The 23247-nt window shown below is 39.1% G+C and overlaps 1 protein-coding gene across 1 annotated transcript in view; it reads right to left on the bottom strand.

Moving 5' to 3' along the window:
• adgrl2a (adhesion G protein-coupled receptor L2a) overlaps positions 1 to 23247 on the bottom strand; it is a 271298-nt gene that overhangs the window by 10108 nt on the left and 237943 nt on the right. The window contains exons 20-33 of the mRNA XM_077534344.1: positions 22694 to 22732; positions 20327 to 20510; positions 19617 to 19739; positions 19331 to 19530; positions 18496 to 18669; positions 17416 to 17622; positions 16272 to 16492; positions 15597 to 15663; positions 8053 to 8144; positions 4984 to 5028; positions 4779 to 4805; positions 2585 to 2753; positions 2377 to 2505; positions 480 to 576 (exon numbers count right to left, since the gene is read on the bottom strand). Of these exons, the coding sequence (XP_077390470.1) occupies positions 480 to 576; positions 2377 to 2505; positions 2585 to 2753; positions 4779 to 4805; positions 4984 to 5028; positions 8053 to 8144; positions 15597 to 15663; positions 16272 to 16492; positions 17416 to 17622; positions 18496 to 18669; positions 19331 to 19530; positions 19617 to 19739; positions 20327 to 20510; positions 22694 to 22732 (1774 nt within the window). The remainder of the gene's footprint in view (positions 1 to 479; positions 577 to 2376; positions 2506 to 2584; positions 2754 to 4778; positions 4806 to 4983; positions 5029 to 8052; positions 8145 to 15596; positions 15664 to 16271; positions 16493 to 17415; positions 17623 to 18495; positions 18670 to 19330; positions 19531 to 19616; positions 19740 to 20326; positions 20511 to 22693; positions 22733 to 23247) is intronic.

Raw genomic sequence — 23247 nt, 5'->3', positions numbered from 1 at the left:
CGTCATATTTGTGCTCAAGCTAAATAATAAATGACACTTCTTTTATATTTTACCCACCCTCGCCCTTTGAAAGGAACCGAGGTCACCTCGCAGATGCCAGGCAACAAATGGCTTCTTCCTTAAAATAACATTGTTTCCTCATTTTTAGTTTTGTCGACATGTGAGCTTGGCGTGTTCACCGTATGTCGTTTGGACAGCCAGCACTTCAATAAGAAATGTTCTATCCTCGCCCCACTTTAAGACTGACTGGCCAGATTATTTGAAGACGGATTTTGATCATGGAAGGCCGAGATAATTTCTTTTCCCTTTTCCGACCGCACTGCTCTGTCTTTTCAAGCGGCAGCCATTTATTACGATTACCCGAGGTACCATCCTTTTTTTTTGGCGCCGGCGCGGAGGAGTATTTTTAAAACGGGTGATGAAATGTGTGCATAAGAGTGTGCGTGAGAGATGTGCAGAGAAACGAGGTGCGAACTGACCTTGGTTAAGGGTGGAGGTGCTGTTGATGTCACCTGAGATAAAGGAGGACTCGGATTGCTTTCTTACGGTGTCATTCCACATTCTCCTGATTCGACTCTGTCAGGTCAACAAGGGACAGTCATTAGGACTTTCAACAAGCCCGCCGCTCACATCCACTTTCATTTTGTGGGATGTGTGCCACCGTCTTCCTCCGCCCACGTTTTATAATTACAGCGACACTGTCTCCACTGTCTTAAAAGTATTTTTGAAAGTGAATGCCTTTAACGTTAATCGCTTGTTAAACATATTAAGGAAGGGTTTCTGGTAGGTATGGGCATACTTTATGAAATGATTATTCATATAATGTAACCAAGAGGACACCATGTTAATTTTATCCAAACATTATGGAAGACTCTGTTGTAAGCTAGTAGAAGCTTTCCAGACAGACATGATTTTATTCTAGCTTTAGCTGTGACACTGGGGAACATAATTCTTGTTGAGTTACATCAGACAGCTGTTTTAAACTAAATTTTGAGTGCCGAATCCAAACATGAGCTCAGTTTTTCTCGATCATGGCAAGTTTTTGAGCTATAGGACCCCTATTTTCTTCTTCTTCTTTTTTTTCTTCCTTTTTTAAAGGATGTGTATGTGTCTCAATAAAACACTATGATGGAATAGTTACAAGCTTTTAAAACAACAACAATAAAAAAAGTACAAATTGTAATAGAAATTACAATGGTCTGCCCATGGTTAAAAGGTTAAACAAAAAAGCTAGCACTAATCCTCTTAATTCCTACTATGCTAGCTTTCTGTTTGCAGATACTTACACTATCAATATCTGTAAACAAGCATGTTACTTCATGTTAAAAATTAGTCAGCTCTTAATATGAAAAGAAAAATGCACTGAGCTGTCACCATTGTCTAAACACAATTATACTATGTTTTGACCAACGCAAATCAATGTCAGACTTGTTTTTTTACGGTACGGTACATATTTTTAATTTTAAAAGAATGCTGTGTATTGTTATGATATTACTGTATAAATGACAAACAAAAATGCAACCATATTTCTTTTAGGATAACATTTCTTCCCATTTTTATGTTAACAAGAGTATGAAAAATTATTTAAAAAAAACTACATTTTATTGTAAATTCAGATTAATTACAATTAATATTTTAATCGCCTGACACCTCTAATTGTTAGTAATGACCTATTGGTAGTGTGGTCTCATTTGTGACTGTGCAAGTTGCCACGTAAGAGTCAGTTTGGAATCATTCTTACTACAGTCTTTCTACAGCTAATTAGTGGGATTTTACTTATTGGGAGGGTATGCTGTGGATTAAAAAAAAAAAATAAAAAATAAAATAAAATGCTAAAAAAATGGAAACAGAATGGCAATTTTAGTTAGCATAAAAATCGAACTCAACTTTTTTTTCTTTCTTTCTTTCTTTTTTCAAAATTGTTCCCCAGTGTAATATGTCAGCAGAGGATGCTCTGCGAACACCTTTCGGCTCCATCTCCACTATGTATCTGTCAGCCATCTTTTGGACGAGTAGATATATTTTATTTTAGTTTGATTTGCCTTTATTATTCAGTGTTTAACTTCAAAGTCAACCTGTGTCACAAAACAGACTGTGTTTGACTTTGATCCTTCAGCACAGGGAAGAAAGGAAATTCAGTAAAATGCCCATCCTTTTTTCAATCTACATTCCGATCCAGCAATCACAGAGGCAATCATGTAATTTTGGCTTGACCCAAAGTGAAATATGGAGCAATACCGAATACAAAGTATTTCACATGCACATGACGTTAGTGAGAAAAGTGGCAGAATCTAAAAGGCAGCGGCAGAAAAGAAAGCAACGTGAAATTCGGAGGATGCGGCTCGTGAATCCGCTTGCGCACGCCTGACGATCTACCTGGGTACCAGACGAGTAGCGTGCGCTTGTCCGTGTAGTGGAAGTCTTCGCCGAGCCGTGCGAGCTCTCAGTTGGCAGCCTTCCGCAGCAGTACGTGTGACGGAAGCACTTGCTGTACTCTTTGCGGACCTACGAGAGCACACAAACACGACTCACCAGAAATCTTCAAGACGTTCTGCTGAGCACTGCCTCAAGACAGGAAAGCTACCTTTTTCTGGAGGAGGCAGTGGAAAATGAAGATAAACATCCCCTGGAAGGCGTTAAATATGGTGAAGAGGTACGCCATGACAATGGAGGCCTCGTTGATGAAGAAGAGACCGAAGGACCACGTCAGGCCCAGCAAACAGAGCAGAGCAAAGGCCCCCATGACCCAAGATCTGGAAGATGACAAAAACAAACAGGAGACAACATTGCAGTCTGTATGAATAGCTTACATGGCTCTGATAAATCAATAAAAGGGGCCGCTGCTAGGGAAGGGGACAGTAAAGCTGTAAAGCAAATGCGAGCAAACCAATAAAAAATAGAATGTCACTCTGTCCAGCACAGACCTCCACCATGACTGAATAAAAGTGAAGCAAAAATTGCAGGGGCAGGTAATTCTAACATGATTACTTGAAACAATACAACTTTGGGGGAAAAAAAAAAAAAAAAAAGTAGAAAGAAAAAAATTCTAGTGTAATTCTTTGTATTGTTCAGATCTGCTCCAAAATGGACTTTTAAGTCAGATGCAAGTTTGTTCTTCAGTATAAATCTTAACCAAATGACCAAAAAATTTAAATCAACGCTTATCCTCGACTGTTATCAATATTATAATCATTTTTGAATTTTTGTTAGGTTTTATTTGGTTTTGAGTATTTTTATTTTTAATTGTTTTAATGTAGTTCGTTTTCAGAGCGGCTTTGTTAGTTCTCATTACACTTTGGATCAGGATCGGCCGATATTTTGCATTTTATGCAAAATCAGTGATCAGCTATAATGTCGTAAATTTCCCAATTGATCAATGACGGCATGATCAACTCTGCAAAATAAGAAATTACATATTATATTCTATATTTATCAGTGTTTTGTTTTGTTTTTTGAAGACTTTTTGGGTTTAATTGTACTTCAATCAAACGTGGTTTTACTATTCGTGGTCTGGACCAGTCCCTTTCCCAATGATGGTAGTCAACTGTACAGTAAACATAAAAATTGTTTAAATAGATACATTGTTCCATCTTTTGATCGAATTGGCAGTCAGTTTTTTTGTTTTGTTTTTCCCCACTGATGTCGGTGATCGGCCGAAAAATCTGCTTTTATTAGGTTTTTTTTTTTTTTTTTTTTTTTAAATGCTTCAATTTTAGATATGTTATTAGATTTAGTATTATTTTTTGTGTGTATTTCTTGTGAGCAAGATTAAATTAAAAAAAAAAACATCACAAAGTATTGTGTAGTAAAAATTCAATACAAATATTATTTTAAAAACAACCATCCACAATTCAAATAAGGTACTGTAACACAAACCACAGACTTTGAATTACAATAAGTGCAGTGCATAATACTGCTTAAACCCCAAAGAATTGTGTATTAAATTAATTGCCAATGACCAAAAATAGAATTTAGAAGAATAGAAAACTGCCATTAATTTCATGCAATTTAAGTAAAAATGATAAACAGTATTGGGATGTGTAGGTCTTTCTTTAAAACTACTTTTCTTTTCTCTTTTTTTTTATTTTTTTTTTTAAATGTACCAAAAGTAGTAGTGGTACCGGTATGTTTGACTACCCAAGAGTTGAGTACTTGGATTGGTATCTGTCTGACAAAAAAAAAGTGGTATTGAACATCCCTATGAAAAGCTAACACTCCATTTTTTTTTCATTGTTCTGTCACTTTGTTAGCAAAATAAGCCCATGTCCAAAGTACAATGCTTAAAATGTCCAGAAAATTCCAAAAAATGGAAAATATTTCCTTTTATCCAGGCCAAAATTCCTGTACCTACAAATACCGGTACTATAATATTATCAAAAAAAAAAAAGAAGCATGTAGATTGATTTAAATTCTGATACCTTACAAACACACAAACATGCTCGAGCTTATTCCCATTTTGACCTTTTCACAGCCAGTAAAGTTTTATCGAAACAAACAGCACAATTCATCTATCTATGTGTCTAAACTGAACAAGTAACTACCAGCAGATGAGGAAAGAGTTCAAGGAGAAAGGGCAAACACCACCTGGTGTGGGAAGTCGCCACAAACATACAACAACAAGACGATGTACAGAGTGAGAGGAAGCATTCACAAGGACAGACATGATTCGTTTAAAGGTTGCTGCCTGGGAGGAGGACGGATGACCCGGTAAGAGAAAGAAGCAGGAGAGGAAATAGAATTAAGGAGAAATTGAGGAGTTCTGGTCAATGCGTCCTTACTTGATAAACTGTTTATTATCTTCATAGCTAGCATGAGAAGCAGGAAGAGAGAAGCACAATTAGATCACAGCGAGGGTTGGCCAGCAAAGCTTTGTCAATAATAACATGCGGTTGCAGCATACTTAGGCCATGTTTGACCATGTCTTGTTACATTTACATGACTATGTGTGTGTATAATTAGCCGAGGTATAAAATCAAAGCTTACCCAGGCAAATCGGTATTATAGTAGCCGTCACAAACGTGATAATTACTGGCATGGATTGCCCCACAGAGAAGAGAGTGACAGAAGAGAAAGGAGAGGCTGCGTGTTAAATTTGCTTTTCCATGCAACATGCAGAGACACTGCCATGTGAACACAAACAAAAAGACCACAATGACGCTATTAATAAACGAAATATCCTTGCAGGAATAAACAATCTGAAAAGAAAGGTTTCCAGCACAAAGGCACAAATTGTGGTTTCCTTAATATGAGAGTGGAAGAGCTCAAATACACCCGGGTGCGTAAATAAGCCGCTTTCCTGTCTGTTCTTCTTGATTGCGCATTCACCGCAGCGCTGTCATGCTGCACACATTTGCTCGCAAAAGTAAATAATGAAATCACAATGAAATTAGCAAGAACTGCTGCCCTTGCACTGTTAAAGATGAGCACCATGTAACCCCTGATTAGCCGCCTGTAAATTCTGTTTTCAAATGGATGCAAAAAAAACAAGCAATTACAGTTTCTGAAAAAGTCCAGAAGCAAATCGTCTACTGTGGTTTTGTGAAAACGGCTTGTGATTTAAAAATAAATAAAAAATAAAACCAGAAGAAAATCTGAATTCATCTCAAACGTATGGTAGCTTTTCCGCTGTACCCTTGCCAATGAGCAGGTGAAAGTGATTTGTGTCATTCTTTTTCAATTTGAAGTTGGAAGCAGAACACACCACCACATCTGAGCTCCAACATGTGCAACATTTGGGTCAGTACATCCGGATCATAGAGAATACAGTTCAAATTCCAAAGTCAAATGTCCCAAAAAGATGATGAAGCAGCAAAACTCACCCGTCATCTCAGTGGGCGGCCATTTTGCCACTTACCGTCGACAGAAAATGACATCACAGTTGCTCAAAGCTCAGGTAACAACCAATCACGGTTGACCTGTTTACCAAGTCTGGTCATGTGACGTACGCAAGCATGATTGGTCGTCACCTGAGCAACTGTGGTGTCATTTTTATTTCACAGCAGGTGGCAAAATGGCCGCCACCTAAGATGGATCAAACGACTTGACTTCCAATTTAAGTTTAATTCAGTGGCTTGGGAACGAAACGCTGCATCCGCCAGTAATGACGCAATAGACTCTGCACTCCGCACTCACTAAAAGTGTATGTGTGTGGAGGTTGGGGTGCCTGTGGGGAGGGGGGGGGGGGTTGATGGTTAAATTAGCCAGCGTAAAGTAAGCCAAGCTACAGTATATTGAGTGTTGATGAACGCAGATTAGCGATTTAACAGCGTGAGCTTCTCATAAACGACACTTACGTGATGGTTTGGTGAACAAGTGCAAGGGGCTACAGACAAAGAGCAAATTGCAGCCTCACTGATTTAAAATGCTTTCATTAGGGCTACTTGCTTGTTTTCCACACTCCGGGCTCTGCTTTCACTTGGAGAAGCAAGAAGCCAGTTAGTTGTCAGTTGACGTTCAATTCCTGCTCACTATTGCCCAATATCGCAAATAAATAAAGCCCTAAAAGGGCTTGGTTTTTGCACCAATAGAAATGGGATGTAATTCTTGATGCCACGTACTGTACATGTTAAAACATGTGTGTCCAAACGTTTTCTTCCGAGGGTCACACAAAGAACAATCAAAAGATTTTTCCACTTTGTTAAACACACCAAAATCAGTCAATGAAGCAATTAATATTATTTATATATTGTAAAAATCTGCCATCTGAACAGCTTTCTATAAGTGTGATAAATGTGATACTTTGGGATTTTTCAAGATTTTGAGGTGGTAGTGGTGGTGACCCTGCATCCCATGACAATACATTCACCATTGCACTGAGCAGCAGCTGAATCCCATCTCTGCATTCTAAGGATAATCGGTCGTCTAAAATAGTTACTTTGGAATCATTAATGTGATATGTTCACACTGTTGACCTGGCAGGAAGTGATGGAAACCATTTTTTGGTTCTAAAATAAATTATCTTTATTCACCAGTGTTCTGAAAAATGTCATTTTAATTGTAAATAGTTAATTTGAATATTTGCATATCGAAAAAGCTCAACAGTATCTAAAATACATTCATTAGTAGTAGTGGTAAGCCTCATGTACCATATCCCCCACTCCTTGGATGTCATTTTTGCAAAGCCCCACCTATTTTCTTTGTCAAAATGGAATTTTAGTATATTCCACAGGCCGCTGAAAGATGGATGGTGGGCCGCAAATGGCCCGCAAGCCATAGTTTGGACACCTCTGTATTAAAATAAATAAATAAATAAATCTGGAAACTGATCTTTAAATCATTTCATTGCGGCTTTGTCAAAGTTTTGTTCAAGTTTAGACTGTTTATAAGTAATGGTAGTTGACTTATCTATACTTATCCATCCATCCATTTTTTCGACCGCTTATTCCTCACAAGAGTTGCCGGAGTGCTGGAGCCTATCTCAGCTGACTTTTGGCAGTAGGCGGGGTACATCCTGGACTGGTTGCCAGCCAATCGCAGGACACAGAGAGAAGAACAATCACACGCACAAGCACACCTGGGGACAATTTGGAGCGCCCAATTAACCTGCCATGCATGTCTTTGGAATGTGGGAGGAGACCGGAGTACCCGGAGAAGACCCACGCGGGCACGGGGAGAATATGCAAACTCCACCCTGGAAGGCCGGAGCCTGGACTCGAACCGGAGACCTCAGAACTGGGAGACGGACGTGCTAACCAGTCATCCACCCCTTATCTATGTTTTTGACAGTTTAAAATAAGTTTTTTAGTTCCAATTTGGCCATGCAACTGGATTCCCTCTCTTTCCAATGGTTTTGCACTGATTCCTAAGACAGATATTGGAAGTGGACCAACATTTCACAAAACAGATATGCTTTTGACAAGACAGGTTACACTCATGATTCCATTTTTAAAACGTGAGATACTTAAAAAGAGGTATTGCTTGAATAAGTTCTTGAAAAAAGGTTTTCCTCAGGAGTGAAAGAGCCTCCGTTTTCGTGGGCAGTGGTAGAATAGCAGCAGTGTTATATTGCTGATAAGCAGGATGTGGCCATTTTGCAGTGGAGACTTGACTTACTTGATATTCTCCAGTCGGCTCGAGTCTGGTTTCAGGGTGGTTGAGTGCTTCACCATTTTGTACATGGTGATGACCAGGAAGATCAGATTGAGCTGTCAAATCAGAGAAAAGGCAGCATTAATACATAAAGATGAATGACTGACACAGAGAAAAGGGGAAAAAAAAAAGAGAGATCTTGGTTGATCCTGGATCAAAGTTTCAAAATAAAGGAGGAGGGAGCCAATCCTGCATGTCCACAGACTAATCCAATAAACATCTATCGCTTCAGTCGAGAGAAGACGGGCCAACTGGCGCCAAATTTAGTGTCATTCTATATCAATAAAAGCATGGGAAAGCATTAAAATCCATCAGAGAAGAAAAAAAAAAAAAGACAACTGGCTCCTCAATCTGAGGAATTCAGAGGGGAACAAAAAGGAGAAGAGGTAATAAGAAACCTTCTTGTTGTACAAAACAACGCCATCATTCCATGCACATACCGAAATATTAGAACCAGCTACAAAAGGCTTAAGGGAGCATTGTACATTTTTCGATTCCTCTGCATGCTGGAGAAAAGACCGCAAATAGGAGAGATGAAGAGGAGAGGGAGGGGCTAGTGTATTAAACCTTAAGGGAATCAGTGGCACATAAAAAAAAAAAAAAAAGAATCTGACGTGCTGAGAGTTCAGAGAGTTTTTTTTCTTTTCTTTTTGTTAGTTCGAAAATCAATACTGTGATTTAGAGACACAAAGCTTAGATAGACCGACAGAGAGGAGCTGCTTCAAATAAATTCACTTCAAAAAATATTTATTCTGGAACAAAGTAGACCCCGACCCAGCGTGTTCATACGCTCAAACGAGCAGGCGAACCTTAAAGAAAAAAAAAAATTGCGAGGAATATCTGAGAAAGATGAATTGGAGTGCGTGTGCCTATCAAAGACAACACATGTAGGCAGACTTTCAAACATAACTTTTAAGTGCTTGGCTATCAACAGCATAACAAAGCCTGCCAAGAATAAAATGGAGATGCATGCATTGCACGGTGGGACGGAATGAAATAAATGACCTTTGTGGGTGCCACTCAGACCATGGCCACTCGTTCTTAAACAGATTTTGTGTGTGTGTGCGTGTTCTCCTATGAAAAGACTGCCTGTGATCGATACATCACCCCTGCTCATGCAATCAACTCATGGTGCGAAACACAATAACGCAGGCTGTATGAAAGAGGGAGGGTGAGGAGAGAACGCTGAATCGAGTGCCTCGGTTTATATCACAAATGGCAACCAATCTGTGCTTTGTTTCGCAGGTATCAGCTATTATTTCCATCATCCGCCGGCATGAGTCAAACGGCGGCGACTGGGGATGGCGGTGGGGGAGGGTGAGCAAAGCACAGGAGGACTTTTGAAAAGCCCCTTTTCACACAGCCCGGAGTGGTGACATGGATCCAATGAGACAGTGGAGAGTGACACAGAGCTTGAAAGTAACCTAGCTGCGCGGCACATGTCCCCAAAAACCCCCACCAACACGCTTCCCTGGGGGATCCTCCTTCGTCCTCCATCCTTCACTGTCTTTTCTGTCTGCAAGCCATGCAGAAGCAACCTTGCCACACTGGGACATCAGGAGAAAGCTTCCTCCCCCACCCCCATCCCCCCACTTCACGTTTTCTGAGGTAGCCTGCGTGTGTACACACTGAACTCCAAATGAACTGCTGGGGATAAAATATTAAAGGTGCAGATGGAGCTGTCCACATGATAAGAACTGCTTGCGACGTGTCATGATCCAAAAGGCCTTGTGTTCATGTGAGCTCAAGCATACTAATGGCTTACCCCCAACTACCACAAGCGTACACTCATTACTTCCATGTACCCCTTTCATGGAGCTAATACCCTCCGTGCCCAGAGAGGCCAATGATCTAAGTGCCTTCCACCAGCTTTTGTTTCAGCCTGCTATATCGTGTAAGGCTAGGAGGGAAACTGGAAATGCACACAAGTGCAGTGTGTCATAACCACATCATCTAAATATTTTTGCTAAACTAGGATTTGAAGTGAATACAAAATGTTGATAAATGTTAAATGTTTATTTTTAGCTACAAATGACATAAGAAAGTGACTTAAGTAATGTCATGACTAGGGTCATGCAAGGGTTATGTTTACTGTCGTGACTAGGGTCATGCAAGGGTTATGCTTACTGTCATGACTAGGGTCATGTAAGGGTTATGTTTAAACATAGGGGTCCACCTTTGAGTGGGGTGCTGTCATGACTAGGGTCATGTAAGGGTTATGTTTACTATCACGACTAGGGTCATGCAAGGGTTATGTTTGGGTCATGGCCGTGAGGTCAAGTGTCTGTTTTGAACTGATGTAACATCTACAGCATCTAGTTTCAACTGGTAAGACGCTATGTGATGTCAGAAGCTGTGATGTCAGGAATCTTTAATCTCTTTATCTGGTCAACAGCAAATCAGATAATTCCAGTCCTGTTACCCACATGTCGAGCCACAACCAATCAGATCGCTGTCTATATAAGCCTGTCTGAGAAGGGTGTGTTTTTGTCGAATTAGTTAGCTTAGCATCTCGTAATTCTCGATACATTCTCGTTGTTTCTTATCTAGTCAAGTTTGTTCTACGCCTCTCAATGTTATGCGCATAAAGAGTTAAAATCTTATTTGTGTCTGCGTTTTTGGGATCCAACTCCATAACATAAGTAAAATGCAGAGGTATCAAAAATTCATTAATATATTTGATATTCTCATGACTATGTTGGTGCCGTTTTACAGAAAGAACCATGTAATAAATAAATAAATAAATAAATAAATAAATAAATAAATAAATAAATCCCCATATTCCATCTTAATCTTGCAATATCAAATGTTCTAAATTTAAAGTTGATTTGAAAGCTCTAGTTCAGGGGTCGGCGACTTATTGTATGCATGCATACAATATCAACTATGCTAACCTAATAATAAAGGGTTAAGCAAAAAAATAAATAACCACAACCGTATTGTGATAAACCCCCCGGTCAGAAAAGCTACCATTCAGGGACAGCACAAAACTGTTGAACAAGAAACCGACACAATGAATGAATGGATTAATTTTAGCAAATTAAGGGCGCAGAGCAAAGCTACTACGTTTTCATAGTCTGACTGATGACACCAATGGCAAGTTTTCCTGTGAGACGCTGTTCGATGATTTACACCTCAAATAATAACATTTCTGATACATGCCTGTTTTTCTCAGCAAAAAAGACAAGTTCAACTTGATATGTTAAATGCACTATTTCACTGACTTCTACAGCAGTGCAATAACAAAAAAGTCACAATGCACTAGTCTATCACTAACTCACACTAACAATGTAGTAAAGTCTTAACTATAGTAAAAATGTGTGTGGAGGGGAAAAAAAAAAACAAAAAACAAAAAAAACACTTGTAGGCGACAAATATAAAACAATCCAATTTGTGTCCCAATCCGCCAGTTGAGAATAACTACTCTAGTCTATGTGAGAAGTAAACTGGAGGTGGCTTCAAATGGCGTAAGACTGCTTCCTCAAAATTATACTGTTGTACATAATTAGACTTATTTTCAATATAAGAAGAAAGATAAAAATGATAATTTTTTTGATGAATAGCTCAGTCTTTTGCCATTTTTTGGTGTCATTTCCAGTCCGAGGATACCCATTAAAAAAAACACTTACCATAAAAGTTATTCAACAAAACAACCAGGGTCCTATAATAAAGTCAGCTCAAATAAAACAGTTAACAGTCAATTGAATGACATTGAATCTAGGACAAAGCATAATTTGCAATTTCGGGCCCTGTTGAAATGCTACAAACAGACAAAATGTGAGTGTGGCTCCAAATAAAGCTGTAACTTGCAGTTGGAAGACTATTAACTCAATGTATAATACTGGTACTTGTATATCTTCTGGTGGTATACAATAATGTGGTAAGAAAAGCAAAAGAGACAAAAGATTACTCAAAAAAACAACAACACTTCTTTAGTTTCCCCCCTTATTTTCTTCTCGCTCATGGGCCGCTTCTGGTCTCCTTCATTGACAAGGACAAAGCCAATTTGTCGAGAAACCTGAGGTCACTGATGGTGCAGGCAAACCTTGCTCCTGCATACTCCCTTGAGATCAGCCTTTCCACAGTACTTTGTCTGTTTGAGACATTTGTTGCACCGAATCAGAGGAGCGAGTTCTGCAAAACCTCATTCCTGTCACACATTAGCGCCGCTCCAATACATTAGCGACTCACAGGGTCATGATTCTATCTCCGCGGTCATCACCGCCGGGATCCTGATCAACATTTCCACTGCAGACACATTTTTCATGCAAATCATTACGGAGGCAACATACGATTGGAAAACAATGAGGGTCCAATTTGGAAAAAGAAAAACACGCTCCTGTGTGGCTGTCGGAGCAAGATGAGGAGGAAAGCAGGCTTGCTGAGGTACCGGTTTGCAATTATACACCTTTGTCCTGAGAGTATTCCAAACCAGTGAAAATAAACAAATACATAAATAAATAAGAGTTACTCATTGCTTCTGACACATTCTTTAATTTGAATTACTGTACTTTTTCTGCGATATTTATGTTTACTCATACTGAACTGATTTCCACCAAAAATTGGAAATTCATTTCGCAAAAACCGAGATCAAGGAGAGCAGAGCCAACATCCCCGGTTCTCTAGTCGTGGGTGCGTTCAGAAATATGTTCAGAGCACGGACTGCTTCAGTCCAACCATTCGAAAACTCCTTGAACGGTGTTCAAATGTGCTGTTAGATTATTCACAGTGCTCCAAAAAAGGAGTGCCAGAGCCCAGTGTGTCAGGCAGGACAGATGGAAATAGTTTAAGCACAAGCTGCTGTTTGGTATAACATAATGTGAGGGATGAAATGTGCATTGGGAAAAAACCCCAAAACAAAACGGTGTGTTGAATTTACTCTTTTTGTTTTTCTTTTATTAAGTGGTTGCACAGAATAAAAACATCTGGATCCAGAAATGTCTATATTTTTATTTTATCTGGAGCCAGATGATTTTGAGCAACCACTTGACAAAATGAAATTGCGTAGCATTGTTTTCGCTTCTATTTACGGAAACATTTTTCTTTTTAGTTTAAAATGGCTCACGTCAACTGAAATTCTGCATTACATTGTGGCAAACGGTAGAATCCTGGTTGGTTATTGCACCTTTTGTTGCTGTAAATTCATGTTGTGGTATCGAAATTATGGTAAATAGCACACGTTGAGTAGAAAATTGCACGTGAATGCCCCCTCATGTCGTTTTTTTCCACTGGACAACTGAAAATGTATTTTAGTACTCGAGTTTCCAAACTGAGAGAACTATTCAAGTTTCAACATGACAGAGAGCACAGAAGGATTAGTGAATGGCAAGAAATATTAATATTTATAAGGGAGTTTTCGTCTGCTAGCAGGTAGTTTTAGAATCTAGACAACTACATAGCGTACACAATTCAATGTCCTGTCCTTTAGAACGCATTATTTGCCGTAATTGTTCAGTTTTATGAGCAAAGAGTACATCAGTGTCTATATGTATTTTTTTGCTACAACAACAAAAGCACATGAACAGAACTCTGTTGTAATTAACTCATTCACTCCCAGCCATTTTCACAGAAGAAATCCCATTCGCTCCCGGCTATTTTCCTAGATTTTGACTGATTTTGCAAGGCCCACAGAATATTGTGTTCTATTGCTATAAAAACATGGAATCTATCAAAAGAAAGATTAAAGTCTCTTCTTTCATCAGGAAAAAATAAGTATGTTTCTATCTGTTTCCGTTTTGCAGCAATTAGCATTAGAAGAGAGCTAAATTTCAGCAGTTTTCACAAATCTATTTAAAGTTGTAAGTAATTGAGCTTTTTTTCTAGATGGCCCTAGTTGATCTCCTTTGCTCTGCTGCCACCTGCTGGCCGTTTGTGTAATAACTACCATTTCTGCAACCGTTCTTTGCAGTTGAGAGGCTGCATCAAAGCCTTCTGCATGCTCTAGCATAAAATAAAAACAAAAACGTATAAATACGTCTTTGAGACACTTAAAACATTAAAAAAACAAAACAAACGTATTTACACGTTATTGGGAGCAAATGAGTTAAGAGTTCCCAAGTGGTAAGGTCCATCTTTCCCATAGCATGTGAAGGCAGGGTAAGTAAGCATGATAAAATAGCATCATGTCACACATCATGTCACCTCCTTCGCTTTTGCTTTTATTTCTTCTACATTCTTTGGGCGATTGGCAAACTATTTGGCGACATTACCGCCATCTTCTTTAACATGCTGTACTGTATAAAGGTGGCCACCAGCGGTAATGCATGACTTCTGCTTCCATTTGTTCTTCTACTTTATTTTGGCATATTTGTTGCATTACCACCATCTTTTGATCACTGGTGGTAAGTTTTAACGCACCAAAAGTATCCGCCAACCGCCATAATAAAGTGACCACCATTAGATAACGGGAATTTTGGGTGTCAGTCCAAGCTGTAACTTTAATATATACAAAACACACCTGAGTATAAGTGGAAGAACCAGCCAAACTATGAAAAACAATGTGACTTATAGTCCAAAAACAAAAAGAAGACATTTTTAATTAACAGAGGCTTAGTCAGTAATTTACTTTTACTTTCCTCTGCTTTGTTTCAATATATGAGGAATCAACTTCGGATAGAGAATTGAATCTGCTCATACACAAGCAAAAAATTCCACAGCAGCTCTGCGTTCAAAGCACCTTGTGGTTTACCAGAAACTCGCTAGGATTTGACACGGATGCCCTCTTCCCTTCTCTCACTGCAGCAGATTTTCATTGTAAATTTAATGCTCAACAAGAGGTCACTGCATCTGTAGATGGTGCTGGATAATGAACACAGCGCTGAACAAATCTAACCCATCTGGCCGGAAAAGCAGACAGAAGTTTGCAGAGCTTCCTCATCTCAGTGTGCATGAGGGTAAGCGAAAACATTTTGTGGTAAGCAGGGATGATATGTTTTTTTTTTGTTTTTTTGCTTTTTTGCTTTTTCAAATTACAAGAGTGTTAGCGCACACTCTGGTCTGGAGAGGGTGATAATAATGTCATGACCAGTAAATAATTGTATGGCTCAATGGGACATACGGTATATGTCCTTCACCTCTAACGGTCCTTGACCAAACAAAGCTGTGCCTTTCACTGATGCTGTCATCTGCTATTTACAATTGTCACACAACACAAAAGGAGGCTGATGCAGGGGAGGAACATAGCAGCTATAAAATCTTAACGTGCCATTTTACTTGAACGCACGCTTCACAGCGCTTCACTGTAAAACAACAGCTTGCATCTGTAGCCCTCCCTGTGCGCCGTGAAAAGGTACAGACACAATATCAGACCCTGATCTGTGTCAGCTGCTGAGAGATTATTGTCGGATGACTCAAAAAAAAACTTCTTTGGCGCGGGGAGGTTCGGAGAATAGAAAATCCTGCTGATTCTTTTTCGCACTTCCACCTTAATCTCTTCCCTGCATCTCCTTCATCTCACCCACTCACACTGTCAGCTTCACTCTTCAGAGAAAATACAACTTAAAGCTTACCATGATGATAAAGGTGACAGGTCCTATGAAACTCCAGATGAAATGATTATCCACACTTAGCCAACACCTGAGAGAAGGAACGACACAAAATACACACTTCAATTTGGAAAGAGAAACACAATCCAGTTTTTCTTGTGATGCATTTTTGACTACATTACCTTGGAGTATATGAACAATACATTATTTAATTGTTGACCAAATTTTTAACAATCAACTAATCAAATAATTGATTAATATGCTCATCTGTAGAATTTGCATCATCTTTAGCCTGATAAATTGAATGATTTCTTATCAATATTTAACCTCAAAATGACCATTTGCGCAGACCAAGGGACCCTAAGCAGCCCCACTTCATCGTCTTAGCAACGATGTGGTCATTAATATATGTAAAAAGCTTTTTCTGCACAGAGCATTTACAAACAAGAGGTCACATGAGGGTCTTTTATCAGAAAGGCATTAACGTAGCCACACCGAACCCCCTCCTCGTTCAAACCACAGCAGCATTGAGTCCGTCAGACGCTTTCAAATGACATGAAAAATTGAACAGCTGCATATCCCTGCCGACAGCAGCTCAAATATTTTGCTGCCCATGGGGGATTTGCATACAGTGTAGGTAGAAGCAGAAAGTACTGAACAATTTTGTTCCAATAAAAACAACCCAAATGATTTGCTTACGCTTTTTCTGTCCCATAGCTCCCATAGTCGATCGCCGCGGAGACGCCGACCACGATGGCAGGAAAAAGGTAACCAGATGCGTAGTAGTACTTTTTCCGTGAGTATTCACTTTCAAAGACTTCCACGAGCATGAGGTACAGCTGGACTCCTTCCAAACACATCCAGGAGAAGGAAGCCAGGAAGAAGAAGTGGAGGATCCCCGCAATGATAGCGCAGCCAATCTGAGTCAGAACAAACATTCAGATTACAGAAGAAAAACTCATTTATTAAAAAATTATGAAACCAGTTTTAGATTAAAGCATACATCAAGTGAATAGTAATAGCTTTGCATCTGCAGAAAACTCTTAACTAGACATTTGCAATATGTAATTACAGTATTTGGAATTTGGGGCTTTGGAAAATTTTGAATGGTGTAATAAATGAGATGAAGTTGAAATAGTTTGAATTAGTCAAGTAATGTTGAGGGAGGAGTGACTAATGTAAAAAAAATCCTAATATGGGATTTAAAAAAAAAAAAAAAAAGGGGCATTTTTGGTATGTGCAAATTATTTTTCAAATGAAGGATAAATACCTTATGGGGAAATCTGGCATCAATTGAAATAATATTGAGATTTAAAAAAATAAAACAATCTTGAATTATGGGAAAACGGTGATTTTTTTTTTTTTTTTTTACAATATGTTGATATTGAAATGATGTGAATCGGAGGAAATATGTTGAAGGAGAAGAGTGTCAAAAAATTGGGAGGAATACAAAATAGGAATAACAAATTGTGTTCACACAATGAAGCTCAATTTAATCCTAAAGTGAGGTTTTAATTGGGGGAAAATATTTTATCTCTGAGAAACCTATGACGTAATAGTTGGTGGCAAAGTGAAGCAAGTGTGACTCTGGTTTTAAAAGAGAGGTGGAAAAAAACCCAAAAACATCTGTCATGAGCTTCTTAGTAATCTATATTAATGGTCCTGTCTTGCTCATGTCATGTGAGGGACAAGCTGAGAGGCTTTGGAACAAACAACACTTAAAGTCTCATCCATTTAACTCTGAAGAGTCTTTTTTTTCCTTGTTTTGCGGGGTTGTGAGGCGATAACGTGAAAGAGAATGAATGCAAAGTAAATCATTAGGGTGCGTGCCCTCCCCTCTTACCCTGGGCTCTGTCATATCGATACCAATTAGGAATATTAACTCGGCGAGGAAGAGATTGATGCAGAGGTTCTTGTGGATGGTGTTGCGATCGCTCTGCAGGCCTCGGAAGAAGCAGAAGGTGAAGATGCTCATGCTCAGACAGACCAGCGACACCACGATGCCCACGCGGGTGATGACAGTCAACAGCAGCTCATGTTGTCTGTTGACCTGGGAGAATAAATAGTGAAATGTAGGAATATCAAATGAATATATGTGCTCGCCACTTGCAAAAAACATTTGCATTTTTTTTTTTCCCAGGTCCATACTGTGCTCCCTTTTAAATAGCACAGATTGGCCTTTTTTTTTTTTTTCCCCCCTACCTCCTTCCTCATGTTTCACTTGTTCCATTGAAGAACCTAAGGGTGCTAAATGGCGAACTGCCAGGCTTCCCGCCCGTGTTCATTGTTATTTTTCGTGTTTCGCAAATGGGTTGTGACTGCGAAGACAAATTCCTTGTGTGTTTTTACATACTTGGCCAATACATCTGATTCTGATAAGCCTCACATCCCAGTTTCATATTTGAAGCATTATTTTTATCACCAGTTTCTACTTCTGGGTCAAACCAAAGCCTGCCTTTTGTTAAAATGTTCACAATACAATAATCGCAGGCCACTTTTACTCTGAAAGTAGCTAATGGATGGCACGATTATTTCTGCTCTTGAAAATATTAAAATATTCTCCTAGCTTGGCAATTCTTACTCAAGTGTTTTAACTTTTGGACCTCTCAAACTTCAAAGCCAATTAGCTTCACTTTCTCCATCATGTATCATTCACGCTAAATTGATTCACAGTCAACATTGTCATGGTTGAAGAGGAAAATTTTGACTGACCGAAAATTACAGACAATAAGGATTCACCATAGAAATCATAATTAACTGTCAAAAGGTTTAAAAGATACAGTTAGCGTACTGACGATCACAAAACAGTTTTGCCATTTTACTTCAGCCCTCCTTAATTCAGTATAACTTGATAAATCAAATTAAATTGTAAAATAAAATAAAATAATCTTGATGAATATTGCGTAACATAAAATGGACCTACCGAGATTTTGCGGTGGGCCATGAGGATGGCGAAGTTGGTGAGGTGGCTGCAGGAGCAGGAGGTGTGTGTTTTATTGGACTCGAGGAGCTTGCAGCCTTGCGTGGACCAGTGGCCCATCATACTCCTCTCGGAATAATTCCAGAAGGAGCAATTGGAGTTGAAGTAGTGCTCCATCTGCAAGATAACAAGAGATATGCTAAAGTGTCCCAATAATTGACTGCCTGAAATTGAAGTAGATGAACAACACAAAGGCCATTTACCCCCTGCTCGTACAAAGTATTTTTCCGCACTGATACGGATGAGGATTTCTCACTTCACAGCTCTTATGAAGCAATTCATATGTTGTATCTCATTTGGCACATGCTTACCAAATCAAGCGAAGCATTCTTGGATATATGAGGCTTTAATAACAGTGAAGCGTAATTGTTTGACGCCATGCATGTCTTTGGAATTGCACAATTTCTCTGATAAAGAATGGAGCCCCGCGTAGCCCTCTGGGAACTCAGTGACAACTTTAAAAGAAGAGAGATAATTGGTGCTCCAGTAATTTCATCCTAGATTGTACAGCTAATCTAGGAGTTAATTTCCCCCAACAATAAAAGAAAATGGCTATCATTTATATCCCAATGTTGATTAAGGAATTAGTTTTCATTAAGAATTCACTTAGGTTCTAAAGACGGCTTTAATTTGATGTTCAATGACTTAAATAAACTATGGACTGACCGAGCCAGACATTTAGAATTCAAATGCTTCTTTCTATCGGCTCTGCATCTACTTTGAAGATTTTTATTTTTTTTTTTAAATATAAATATGTCCCCACCGCCACTTCACTCACATCTATGTGCTCCAGGGTAAAAACCACCGGGTCATTGATGAAGACTCGGCTGGACTCTTTGTTGATTGAGGCAGCGATGATGTCGGAATTGACGGAGACGTTGCGTCCATAAGCATCATTGGCCATATGAACGGTGGCATTTTCTGTACTCAGGAACTGGCCTAGGTTCTTGTAGAGAACAAACACCAGCTTGGCAATTCCTACATGGACAAAAACATGAGAGGATGAATGGAGTCTTGTCATGTTATGCTGCCATAACGAGTCTTTCTGACAAAAAAAAGCTCACCGTTTCGACTGTTGAGCTTGATTGTATTGGCTGAAAGCTGAATGGAGATTCCCCCTTTGTTGGTTTGTGGGAACTTAAAATCCTGCACCTGACCATCAGTGCTGAGCACGTATACATCCAGGACTGTCGGAGGAGGAGTCAGAGACATGTGTGAAAGGAAAAAAAGAGCTTGTCAGTCATAACAGAACACTTTCAATTAAGATGAGACAAGACTACGGAGATTGATGTCAAGGCTTTCTTTTAAAGACCCACGATCACATTACCCCGACACGATATAAACGTCCATCAAAACGGGATCAATTCATACTTGTAAAACGTTTGCTTAATGAAGCGATGCAAAATAACACAGAGAAAACAGCCATGTGTGCGCTTTAATCGCTAACGATTATGAGGAGGTAGCGGGTACGCAAAATACCCGGCAGCAGACTAATGCGCACATTAATGTATAGAGTTACAAGGTCTAGACGCATTCATTTATAAACTAAACATCTGCATCAGAGAATGCAGCCTCTTTAATTGTCTGATATTCATCAATTTGTCAGTAAGCAACTCGTCTAACTAATATGTGATGTTCTTCTGTACCCTCGAGGTCAAGGCTCTATTTATATGAAAGTCCTCATTTTATGCAGCCCTCGTTTATTTTCCTTATACAAGTCGTTCAATGAAATGATATCAGCCGAGCTTGTGTGAGTTGCCTGTTTCCGACTCACTTATATTGTCGGCGGGAACTTTGACGATGGCGGGTTCCATCAGGTTGTCGGCGAACACGAAGGCGCCTTCCTCCAAGGTGTCCAGCAACATGGTGGCGGCGTGCGTCTGCTCCGTGCTGTTCATGTCCTGCCACGACTTTAAAGCCTCGGGGCGGAGCAGGTTGTTGACCGTATCCACAATGGCCTGCGTCAAAACCACGGAAGAACGTGAAAAATGACGCTAAATGCATTTTTGGGGGGGAATAAAAATCCTATTCAGTGACATGACAAAAGGGGCATGCAGACACTGATGAATAAAAAGCTGAGCGGAAGCATCGCATTAAAGATCATATTGATAATATGATCAGACATTAAATAACAGTAATTTAACAGTCCTTACATGATGTTACAAGCATGTCATGACCAAAAGAGAGTTGCAAACTCAAAGAGAGGATGATAAGTGCAGGCGGACTCGGTTTCTTTTTCAAGGACGTCTCATCAGGGCACCCACTTGTGGCCAAAGAGTAGACAGTGAGCAGATCTAGTCCAATAATGGGAAATTAACTCAAAAGCATGATGACACTTCAAGTACTAAAATTGGAAAAGTTGCCGTGTTTACCACAACTACTTGACGAGAATAAATGATCTCACACAATATTACAATTCTAATTAGGTACAGTTTAGTGAACTAAACCTCTAAACTTGCATTAATTTTAGCTTTCTGCAGGAAATAAGATCAATATGTCTAATCAGGTCATCAATGCGAGAGACGGGTGGTGTAAGGATGAAGTGCGTGGAGAGGCCGGCTAAAGTGATGTGTATGCATCAAATATGGCAGCTATCAGATAATGCTGAGTCATCAATCTCCATGCCAGATCTTCTGTAGAGCTGTCAGTATGCTTTAAGAGACTCTGTATTGACAAATGAATTTGGACACCCCTCCTTGTATATTATGTAATCAATCAGGGTTTTGGTTTAAATTAATTTAAAAAAAAAAAAATCACGGGTCAGCTTCAGAAAATAGGTGAGCTGTGTTTGGTCGGAACCTGCGCCCAGAGCAACTCTGAGGTCATCTTTTAGTCGACAGCAAGTGATAAAATGGCCGCCCCCGAGATGGCTAAAAATGGGTGGATTTTGCTGCTTAACTCATATCCCACAAACACAATGTTAGTCAAGATACCATGTTTAGATTAGTGGGGCTGCGTACAACATATTATTGGAAATAACATTTTTACGTTGACTTACTTGAATTACTTTCCGTTTGAGTCAGGTTTATATTTGTTTCGACAAGAATGCTAAGCAGAGTTTAATAATGTGAATGTAAATTAATAGAAACGGTAAAGTTGATAAACGGTGTATTCTTTTCCATACAGCACTGAAATTATGCTGCAAGTACTAAAAGTTACTTTTAACAGTAATGCATTACATTTTTGGTTCAATGAATCAACTTAGTAATTGAGTTACTTTTAGATGTAGTAACTGTAACTAGTTACTATTTTTCAGTAACTAGCATAGCTCTTGTTTAAATGCTGTATGTTCTATTACTAATAACTAATACGTGAGGACAACGATTTGTTGAAACATATTTGGAGTTATTTGTCTCTTCATCATGCAATTACTATTTCTCTTTACACACAGTAAGTGTGACTTGTGACTTTGCTCAGTCTGTTTTAATACTGTCCCGAAAGACAGATCTGCATGGAGGAAGGTGTTGACTTTGGTGGCAGGCGGAGGACACGGATGTCCCTGGTGGAAGAGGGATATATTTGGACAAAACACTGTGATGCATAAACACAACCTGACAGCATACAGGGAGGAAAAAAAAAAGAAGGTTTGGCCTAAGTAACCCTATTATCCAAGTGGAACAAATTGCGCCAATTTACAGAAAACAATTACTCCTATGACCTCAAACCTGTTATTGTGAAACAAGAGCTGAAGTTTTGACTTTGCGGATGATAAAAAGTCAGGTGATGGCGGTCCTTGAAAAGAAGAATGCATGAGTTAAGCGGGATTAGTTTTTTGTTTAAGATCATATCATTAGAATGAACCCCGAAGAAAATTAACAAGACAGCAAAACAAGTGGGATGTAAAGACATGACAGTCTGTGTTTTATGACTCCAGATGAATAATCTTGGGCCATAATCCAAATTCAGACACTAAACAAAAGACATTTATGATGCAGTGTCAACTTCACAACTTCAGATGACTGTATTGTTTCCATCTGACTTCAATGTGGTGTACGTATGGAAGTAAAACTTAAAACGAACGAAGGATAAAGTGGAAAAAAAAAATCATGCTGCAGAATGCGAGCTGGTCATATAGCGCAGGCATAGAGGAGGGGGCGGCAGCAAGCATGGCATTTAGGGGGCAAGAGCTTCGCTCCAGTACCTTCATGTACGCCCTGCATGTCCTTTCTCGTTTTTGAAGCTTTTTTGAGGGGTTTAAATTCATCAAGAAAAGATAAGACAGAGAAAGACAGATGATTTGAAGTTTAAGTAAGCCTGACAGAATGGATGCACAAACTTTCTCATAAAAGACTCTTGCTTCTTACCTGAAGGTCAATGAATAATAAGGGATTTGGATGACGTTCATGATTATTGCATAAATTGAATAACTCTGCTATGTTGCCAAGATTTGTTGTTTTCTTTTTAACATTGACGTTGAAAAGAAAGAGGCAGATTGACTCCCATATAGATAGTGTCATAAAATATGTATGTGCTACTTCTCAAATTCTTACTTTTTGCAGTTTCCCCACTTTTGTGTTTACGATCATCAAATAAAACTCCAAGGCTGATTACCTCCAGATCTAGTCTGGAGGAGGTCCCAATCAAGAAATCAAAGAAATAGAAACCGTCTGAGAAAAAAAAAAAAAAAATCAGCCGAAGGATCTCAAAAAGCTGCAATAAAATGCCACAGTCTATGGAGAAAATGTAGAAGTGGTG

This window comes from Festucalex cinctus, chromosome 10 (genome assembly GCF_051991245.1).
Source record: "Festucalex cinctus isolate MCC-2025b chromosome 10, RoL_Fcin_1.0, whole genome shotgun sequence".
In the NCBI taxonomy this organism is placed as follows: domain Eukaryota; kingdom Metazoa; phylum Chordata; class Actinopteri; order Syngnathiformes; family Syngnathidae; genus Festucalex; species Festucalex cinctus.
The sequence above is the reverse complement of the archived record's forward strand: the minus strand, read 5'-3'. Positions and strand labels throughout refer to the sequence as shown.